The 10,328-nt window shown below is 46.6% G+C and overlaps 1 protein-coding gene across 1 annotated transcript; it reads left to right on the forward strand.

Moving 5' to 3' along the window:
• The first annotated feature begins 201 nt into the window (after positions 1 to 201).
• On the forward strand, positions 202 to 8,902 carry LOC104490414 (adenosine receptor A2a-like). Its single transcript, XM_010132691.1, has 2 exons — positions 202 to 551; positions 7,942 to 8,902. The coding sequence occupies exons 1-2, from the start codon at positions 202 to 204 to the stop codon at positions 8,900 to 8,902; spliced, it is 1,311 nt and encodes a 436-aa protein (XP_010130993.1).
• Positions 8,903 to 10,328: the final 1,426 nt, after the last annotated feature.

Raw genomic sequence — 10,328 nt, forward strand, 5'->3', positions numbered from 1 at the left:
CTTTTCCTTGACACCGACTACTGTAAAGATCTTGAACAGCTATGGCAAGAAAAGGGTGCGTGTGAGCGACCTTCACCAGCTGGCAGCTGTGTGCTCTTCAGACCCCAGGCAGCTTCAAGGTGTCTTGGCTGTTCAGTGCTCTGCAGATATGAACGCTGAGCTTTTCTGGCACGTTCTCACACTGGCCTGGTCGCTCTCACCATGCTAGTACATGGGAAAGAAGACTTCCTCTCAGACATAGCTTACATCATCCTGGAACTGGTCATTGCGGTGCTGGCCATCCTGGGGAACATCCTGGTCTGCTGGGCAGTCTATTTGAACAGCAACTTGCAGAACGTCACCAACTATTTTGTGGTGTCCCTGGCTGCTGCTGACATTGCCGTGGGCGTGCTGGCAATCCCCTTTGCCATCACCATCAGCACTGGCTTCTGTGCCTTCTTCTATGGCTGCCTTTTCATTGCCTGCTTTGTCCTGGTCTTAACTCAGAGTTCGATCTTCAGCCTCCTTGCTATTGCCATTGACAGAATCATTGCGATCCGCATACCCCTCAGGTAAGCGCGGGTTGGGCTGTGGGGACGGAAGGGGGTTAGGTTGGTGAGGGATGAACATCAGTAAAAACAACAGATCTGGAGATGAGTCAAGGAAGGAAAAGTAAAACTTTTCTAGGTCTTGGAGGCTGTCTTGACCACTGGATTTTCTGGTGGCTTCTATTTCTGCTGCTTCTCTGTCCTGATATGGTATGTGCCCATGGCACTGCAACGGTGTTGCCTGGGAGCTGCCATTCCATATTTAGTCAGGATCGTGCAGTACCTCAATAACCTGCTCTCTGAGCTGCAGCAAACAGCACCAGAAAGATCACTGTGGGAAAACAGAGCTAAAGCAGTGCAAGGTGAAGGGCCGAAAGGAGGCGAGGTCAACTCGTATCCTTCCCCGTGGGGAGAATGGGGGACCCCACCTGCAGCTGTAGCAGCAGGGTTGAGGAGAGTGTCAGTGGAGGTTTCTCTTCAGGGTCTGTTAAACGTGAAGGGAGAAGCAGCAGCAGACTAGGAAGAAATGGGCCTTGGGAAGATTTGCTCTGCTTCTGGAAGCAAAGCACGTACTAGGTCAAGGCAGAGGCTTGTCCCAACCCAGACCTGCAGATGGTTATTCTGTGGTCTCTGCTCTGGGTGTAAAGGAAGAAAAGGGCATTTCAGCATTAGAGCTTGAAAGCTGAATGTGTCGAGCTGCCACTTCGTGTGCAACCAGGGAGGCTGATGTTGGACAAAGGGAAGTTTTGCCACATGCACTGAGGCTGCTACTCAGTTCAGTTTTCCAGAAGCACGTTGTGATGGGATATATCTGACCGTGGGCGTGAAGCTGCGTTGTGTTCTGTGGGCTGGATTTCAATTTGTGTGACAATGCTTCCAAGTCATTCAGTAAGCTTGAAAGATGTAGAGAGAGCCTGAGGAGAGGCCTGTGCGGGCAGACTGTAGGAGACGCCTTCCTTCCCGTTTTGTCCATAGGAGGATGCAGCATGCTCTCAGGAACAGAGAGTCTCGCTTCCTATCCTGAGTAACAGATTTAGCTGCAAAAATGGAATGGATTTCTGATTTGTCCTCTCAAGTTTGAGTTTTTGGACATCCTCCCTTTTGTTGAGCTTATATCACTTGTGCTGACCCGTGCAATTTAGTTCTGTCTCTTGCGAGTACTTTGGTCACCCAGCACTTAACGCTGATTAACACAAACCTCCGATTCAAAACCAGAGAGCATTCTTTTCCCTAGAGATGCAGAGACTGCCTTTCCAAGAGGACCAGGGCAGTGTAGTCCTTCTCTGAAGCCTTGCCTCAGCAAGCTTCTGCTCCTGTAACATTACTATAAATTGTTGGTTTCCAAACCTATAGTTGCACTTATTGCAGCCTCTACTTATGATGTAGTTGTAAGGAGTAACTATTCCATTCCGTTGCGGAGAAAACTCTATCGATATTGGTTATGTATAAATTGGACTGTCTCCACTTTTCTACGTATAGAAGGTTTCAGTTTAGAAACCAAAATAATGATAAATGGTACAAAGAAACATATGCAGAGTAGCCCTCGGGAGTTTGCCTCTGGAATGATTTTGGGAAGGAAAAATGTCTTTAACTCATCTCTCATGAGCTAACTCTGAAGACTTTTGCTGACATTTTAAGCACTCTTATTGCTAGGGATGACTTGCCAGAAAATCCAGATTTAAATCCTGGATTTCCGCCCATTTTGGGGGCCTATCACTGTAACTATAGTTTGGGGGTATTACTATAACTATATTGTCTTGAAATTTTAATTTCCTGGAATAGCCAAAGTAAAGAGTCTTTTAGAAAATGCAGACTTCATCAACGCTGAGCACAATAGTGGTTTCACTGTTTTGTTTTTCAAAAAACAGAGCACACCTTCTTCCATCCCAGAAACGGTGGAGTTGATTGGATACTGAAACCCACTGGTAGATCCATGGGTTCCTCCCCCTCCTTGTCCTCTGCTGGTTTGTCCTTTCACAGGAGGAGCAAAGAGCTTGTCGATTGTGTTTCCCCTTAAGAATTTATGGATGAATAAGCATTAGATTTATAGCCTCAGACATGCTGAGAAAGTGAAAGCTGATTAACTGAAGAGGGAAATGTGATATAATTCAGACTGCTCACATCCTCATTTTTTTTCCTTTTCTAATATCTGGTTGTCTCAAAAATGTGTCAAACCATGTGAAGAAAAGTTCTGCCACTTAAAGATGCAGCATTTTCACCCCACCCTTTAATGCCTGGGGAAGCCTCTTCTCTCCTCAGAGGACAAGAAAGGTAACACCAGGCATTCCTAATGTTAGTTAGATGAATGCTCTTAAATAATAAATCAGACATCCTTCTCTCTAGAAAAACCAAAAAGGGCCAAACCTATTTTTTTCTTCTTTTCTTTTTAACTGTTTAATATCTGATTTGTTCGAAGGAAGGTGACCGCATGTTGCAGTGGTTTCATAGGTGGATGCGTATTCCCACACAAATAAACCGTCAGTATTAAGGAGACAGAAGAGAAGGATTTCTGATGTTGCTTGGGTTTGGACACCTCAGTACATAATTAGAGTTACCTTTTGATTCTTCTGTGGCTATAAGACCCTCCCCCCAAAAATTTGCAGTAATGAAAGACTGTAGGTAAAATTTAAAACTAATAAAAACTGATTGGTGAATGTCTTCTGGGTTCTACCTGTCAAATGATTAGAACATTGTGTAGAATTTATAAACTTTCCAAAAGTTCTCAAACACTTTGCTGAATTCTGCCAGGTTTTACATGAATGTAACACTCTGAAAGTGGCAAGAAAGCACTCCCAGGGAAGAGAGTTCAAGCCATTGGTCTAGGAGAAAAGCTGAACTGTCTCTCTAACGTGGCAGGTACCTGAAAACCTGTGCACACTGATATAAAATCCCTGGGTGTTCTGAACAAAACTGGCTGCGACTCCAAGCTCCAGGATGAAGTCATGGGCCAAGAATAATTGCCGCTTTCCAGGCTCTTTGGTGCCAGCAAATGCTCTGTGGGCACAGTGCCCAGCCACATGTTCTTATGCAGGCATTTGTGGTAAAGATACTCCCATGGTGAAGGACAGGTAGCTCCAATGCACTGGAAGGAGAGGAGAAAATTTTCTTTCTGGAGCCAAACAGAACAGTTTTCTCCAGTCTCTGCTTGCTCTGTATGCTGGATTCAGGCATTCACTTGTGGCATAAATACTTACGCAGGTCATACAGTGCCAACTACAGGAACTTGCTGAAGTGCAGACCTTTTCCTCTGAGGAAAGTTGCTTTTGGAGATGACTGTCTAAGCTGGGATGCTTCTCTGGGAAAGCATTACTATTGTGCCACTATTACTACTGATGTCTGGAACATTTGGACAGATTTATCTCCTGTAGTGGTGGCTGAAACTGCAGCTTGAGTTGGCACTGGGATGCTTTTCTGCCAGAGGCTAGGGGAGCTGGGCATGAAGAACTGGCTTCTCAAAGTCTGGGGTAGGAGAAACAGGGGAGATTAACACAAATGCTGAATGAAGTGATCTTTGTGCCGAGAACATTCTGTTTCAGCAGTTGCTTTAATTCTCTAGGGTTGCCTTCTCAAATGTTCATCTATGAGCATCATAATTAGTGAATCAGAGATTTAATGTTTTATTGTCACTTTGAGCCACATCCGGACTTACTTCTTTCTTTGCTCACCATAACCTTTAGGCTTTATTTCCTACGTGCCCTCATGTTTGTGTCAAATAGGTGATGGGCAGATTCAGCCTATTATGAAAGAAGACTAATTCACTTCCTCCGCTGAACAGGCATGGGCATGCCAGTTGTTCATAACCTGCTGTTACCAAGGTTTTAGAAGCTGCTCATGCCACAAGCACAAAAATGGTGCCTGCCCATTGTTACTGCTTCAGCTGTTTAGAGTCCTGTGCCCAGCTGTGGGATCCCACCCTACTTGTCTCCATAGCACAGACAAGCACTAGTATCACTTAGCACCTGGTAACAGGGGAGAAAGTTGCTTGGCCGAGAGCTTTGGGAAATGGTTGTTTAGGTGGTGCCCGAGAAGGTCGAGGTTTGATTTCTTGCTCTGCCGCAAGCTTTCCTGGATGATTGGGGATTGTCAGTGTCTCTCATTTCCAGATACACTTAATATAGGGATAGAATACCCTCCATTTGTCTTTCCCCCTGTGACTGAAGCTGCCTGAGGTGTGGGCTGTGGCATGGATGCGTTCGGTGATCAGTGGTTTGTGGCGATTTGTTGAAAAACATTGAGCACTGCTGGAATTCAGATCAAAGCCCAGTGCCCTCAACACTGAGCATGAGCTTTCTGGTATGATGCAGTAAAGATGTCTGAAACATGCTCCATGTGTGGCAGAGCCATCTTGCCAAGATGTGTAGTTCTGTCAGCCAGAGGTGGGTTTGGAAGACAAGCAGCAGGCTAGTTGGATGCTGTGATGATGAGTTAGACCAGTTACATATCGTGCAAGGTATGGAAGGATTTTAATTCCTACCTGAGGACCCAGTGGTTCTTAAGCAAGCTCTGTCTTCCACCCAGCTTCATAGTTTATGAATCAGACTGGTGAGGTACTACAGTTTGTGCAGGAATCGTCTTGATGTCACAGAGCTTAGGCCAAGGACCTAGAAGCATCACATCCTCAGCCAAGTTATTCTAGGCAGCACAGATGAGTTGTACATTCACATTCAGCTGTTCTCCTGGAGTCAGTTTGCCAGCCTAATGGTTGGGAGAGCAGCAGAGCAGGTGAAATTATTTTGGGGAAAACATCCACATTTTTATGTGTTTGCAAAAGTGGGTTTTATTTTCTGGAGAAGCCAGGTGACCCTATCCCCACGCTCAACTCCACAGTGAGTTCCCCCTGCACTAATGTTCTTTGTGTCTGGAATTTCACAAGCAGAAGTTGTTGCTTGTGTAGCAAGTCCAGTATGTTCCAGAAAGCATGAGAACAGTGCTGTCTAGACACATCAGACACGCTACAAAGTCACCTGCCAACTATGCAATGCATGGGCTGTAGGTGTGACCAGCTCCTGTCCACAGGCTGTGTTTCCTGCAAAGGTGCCAGCAGCTCACAGTACATGTGATGCTTCCTGGAAGCCCTGAGCTTAGCATGTAGAGCTGTACAGCACTGGGGATACAGAGAGTAGCTTTGGCCTGGCAGCTGTGAGCCTGGAAAGATGCTCACACAGGGGCACAACTCTTCAGTGCTGGCCTGGTGACGTCTCTTAAGTGGACAAAAGGAATGAGTCCAGGAAGGTCTGTTGGGACAATAATCCTACCTCAGACAAGTCAGGAAGAGGTGCTTCCTGTGGATCCTAGAAATTAAACTCTCCCAAGCAAATGAACACCAAGTGGGCACCTGGTCAACATAGTGTCACACGCTATGTCACGAGATGCTGTGAGCTTTCTCTCGTGCATCATGGAAATGCCCTCACTGATAGACTGATAATTGCCACTGCAAAGCAGGCTTGGGTTAAGTGCTGTTCCTAAGCCTTATAAAGTTTGTTGCATGGGAATCCCCAGAGGGTAAGAGGGAGGGAGAAGTGGGAGGGTGTTTGCCTGGAGCAGTAATGAATATATTTTTAGTGGAAGGGAAGGGACATCTCTAGTCGTGGGATAACAGCTGCACAATTTCAAAATTCCTCTGACGTGATGCAGCCAATTGCAGGGCTGCAGGGTTTTGAGGTTTTGTATTTTGTTTTCTGTTTTTCCAAGCTTCAAGTTCCTTCAGCCAATCTCGTGCTCCCCAAGTGTACTTTTCAAAGCACAGATGCTGTTTTTGCTCTGTGGATGAGGTCTGATGTGAGCAGTTCCATGCTACCATCCGTGCTGTGCCCTTAGCATGCCCTAAGCACTGAGCAGGATCCGCTGCTTGCTGAAGAAACCTTTTTATCTCGCAGAATCGACTGAATCCCTCCCTCATTTCTGGGGGGAGGATTTCAGTGCATTTTGGGTACTGGGAATCGTGTGGTTGGCTCCCTCACCCACACCCTCTTTTCTGATTTTGAAATGCAGCTGAGGAAGGAAGACTTAGCTTGATGGGTCTTGTGTGGAGCCAGGTTGTACCCTGCCCATCAGCTGGGGTTTAAAGACACGCAGGGTCTCCATTCTGTACTGTTGTCCTGTGCCCAGCAAAAGCAGCCTTTTTCCTTCCCTGTTTTGAACTTGCATTGGGATAGAATCATGAGCCTGGGGGAGTTACAAATTCATTGAGAGATGGAGAGAAATCTATGACTTTTTGGATTTTTTTTTTTAACGTTTGTTTACGGAGATAATTCTGGGGACAGAGGGAGAAGAAGCATTGGGTAAACACCAAGAGCCCAGTGCTACCATTGTCTGATTGTGGACGTGTGGGGTCAGCTACAGTGTGGGACCCGTGCTGGACAATGTGGGAATCAGGCCATCTACTTTCCATGCTAAGCGTTACCAAGGGAAGGAAATTGCATTGAAATGTTAAACTGCTGCCTTGATTTACATTTCAGAGAGAAGAACTGGTGGAGTCAGTTCAGGACTCACAGTAACCTGTGAGACCTTGGGAACTGGCCGATATTTCAAACAAACCAAGGTCTCTGCTGCACTGCCAGATTCTTACCATGTTGCTTGTCTCTTTCAGCATATCTTGGAGGATTTACTGCCAAGAGCACTGGCTTGAGCCAGGCATTTCAATACCTCCACCACTGCAGTCCCCTTTGGTGTGTGCAGTACAGTCCAGCTGTAGTCAGAGCACTGACCTCAGCTTGATTCCTCCTTTCTGAGAAAGACATGGGGTCTGGGCTGGTGAGGAAAACAGCTGACTTGTCTCAGTTATATATGGAAGGCTGGTGGTGCTGGCCTTGTGGAAAGTGCCATTGTGGAGCAGAGTAAGGTGCTGTGCCAGGCAACGCCAGCCTGGCTTCTGCAGTTGAGTCAGCAGAGTTTCCCCGGAGCACACGTGAACATGGACACAAGGCCAATGGCATGGTACCTCCAAGTTCTTTTGTGCCATTTAACTTGCAGATCTACAGCAGGAGAGACCAGGCAATTGCATGCTACAAGGCTGCTTCTCTGCCAGAAAGGAGAAGCTACCTCAGCAAGAGGGCCATGGTGGTCTTCATCACCAAGGGTCAGAGCAGTGCTGTTGATTATCCAGGCTGCAAGATCTATGTGCATGACCAAGTGGGCTGGTGGGGTGAAGGGACACGGATAAAAACTGCATTAATTTCCCTGCTTTTCTGTCACCTATTCACTGCCTAAAGGAAAGGAAGGGAAACAGGTGGCATACAACGTCACTGTGGAGTGCTGTGATGTGCTGCGCTGTGTGGGTTCTGCCCCACAGTTCAAAGGCCCATCTGAAGAAGCAGGCACCTTTCTTGCTGTCTTCTGGGACATTGGGAAGTTGCTTGGGCATCAGAGGCCTGTTGAATGATACTGATGTAATTCCATTTCCTCTATTTTATAGGTACAATGGCTTGGTGACTGGATCTCGAGCTAAAGGTATCATTGCCATCTGCTGGGTATTATCTTTCATCATCGGCTTGACACCAATGTTAGGGTGGCACAATCGCGCCCATATAGAAGAGCTGAGTTCCAATAAGTCTTCTCCCATCAACTGCAGCAACAGTATGGTGGCATGTCTCTTTGAGGCTGTGGTCACCATGGAATACATGGTCTACTACAACTTCTTTGCCTGTGTGCTTTTGCCCCTCCTTCTCATGTTTGGTATCTACTTGAAAATCTTCATGGCAGCCCGACGACAGCTCAAGCAGATGGAGAACAAGATGGTACATGGGGAACGTTCTCGCTCCACTTTGCAGAAGGAAGTCCACGCAGCTAAGTCTTTAGCCATCATTGTTGGGTTGTTTGCAGTCTGCTGGCTTCCACTACATATTATTAACTGCTTTACCCTTTTTTGCCCAAATTGTGCCCATGCTCCCCTCTGGCTGATGTATCTGGCTATTATTCTGTCTCATGCCAACTCGGTCGTAAATCCTCTAATTTATGCCTACCGAATCAGGGAGTTCCGATACACCTTCCGTAAAATCATCAGCCAGCATATCCTGGGCCGGAAGGAGCCATTCAAGGCAGGAGCAGCCAACTCTAGGACTTCCATGCATGGTGGGGACGCAGAGAACGCCAGCATACGAATCAGTGAGTATGCATTAGAGGTATACACCAATGGAGAGATCCACAGGGATCCTGAAAAACAGGACCTAAACAAATGCAAAGCTGGTTTGGAATGGCACCAGAATGGAAATGCTCTGGATGTGGACTTAAATGGGCATCTCCCACATTCCTGCAAAAATGGGATTCTCTCAGATGCCTGCATGAACAGGGAGCTTCACAGTGAAGAGCTAATTGATGCCCAGATGTCTTACTCAGACCTGGAAAGAGCAGCCTTCGCAGCAGCTGATGTTTCCTGATGAGACTTTCAAAGTCTTCCTGGTAGAATTTTTTTTTTTTTCATTGGTGACCTTTGCCACGGCAGAAAGAGAGGTTGGGGGGTGGGGGGAGAAGTGTGTATTCAGATTGCTGTGGAGAAGGGGGTCCCAATCCAGGACTGTTGGGATGATCCTAAATACCAGACTGGAGAAAAGCCAAGAGACCACTGAAATGGACGGACTAAGGAAGGAGAGACACGTTACCCATCAATGACCTGTCACCAGGAGCAGCACCAAGGTCAAAGATGGTGTTCCAAGTTAGCACTGGGAGACTCTGCTGATGCAGGACGCATCATGACATTATGCTGTACCGTGTACCTGTGGTTGTGTGTCGATTTTGCTGTCTTTACCAGCAGAGGTAGAAGCATGGCTGGAAGTATTCACTGAATGGCAAGGAGCAAGAGGGAGAGAGGCCTTTTTGTACTTTGGCCCTGCAACAAACAGCATGGGGATAGCAACATCTATTGGTCAGGAAGGATGCCAGCAGCTGCTTGGACAGGGAAGGAATTTACCTGATGCAAACTTTGGATACCTTCAACCATGGCATTTTTGTCTTTCAGTTCATATTTTTAAAGCTTATACTGCAACAGGTTGCTTGAATGTGGTTTTTTTTCTTGTCTTGATAAGATTACTTTATGTTAAGTTATAAAAGATGGCAAGAACTCATATCCGTTCCCTGAGTGCTCATTCCAGATGCACAGGGCAAATATAACCTCCACTTCGTCTAACAAATAATGAAAACAGAGTCTGTAGTATGGATTTCCTTTAGCAAAAGTGCTGTTAGCAGGACTTGGTGCTGCAGACAGTAGACAAGCAGGCCAGGATGTGGTCTGTGTCACCAGGGTGGTTGTGCCCCGAGGTGTTGTGAAGAGCTATTGGGTGTGGGAGCTGTCTGAAGGCTCGTGGGCACTGTCTGCTTTTTCCCCCTGTCGCTGTGCTTGTCCCCCTGAGCTCCTAGAATGCACATGGTGTCAGACGTGTGTGAGGAGAGCTAATTTTCCATATTTGAGTCTTTTTTTATCCTCACTCAAAAGGCTGTGGGATTTTTTCTTCTTTCTTGGAGTAGGGAGGAACACACACACATACCTAGCACGCACTTCTGGAATTTCAGTGAGCTCTATTTAAACACCTTTTCTCCTGTGATTTCATTTTTTTCCTGATGTGCTTTACTCTGAAGCCTGGTGTGTCCGTGCAGTGCAGCGGCCACCACAGCTGGGTCTGTCTGCTTAGAAGACGTTCCTACTCTCAGAAAGGTGTCAGTAGTAGTGGAAATCAGCTTAGAAACTGCAGTAGTCTGCCTGTATGAGAGAACAAGCAAATCTGTGCTGCTGCGACTGATGTGGTTTGTTGTAGAGGTGATCGTTTTCTGTATCACTTACGAAGGCTGATAGCTCAAGGACAGCAGAAC

The sequence above is a fragment of the Buceros rhinoceros genome, unplaced genomic scaffold, assembly GCF_000710305.1.
Source record: "Buceros rhinoceros silvestris isolate BGI_N320 unplaced genomic scaffold, ASM71030v1 scaffold42603, whole genome shotgun sequence".
Lineage (NCBI taxonomy): Eukaryota > Metazoa > Chordata > Aves > Bucerotiformes > Bucerotidae > Buceros > Buceros rhinoceros.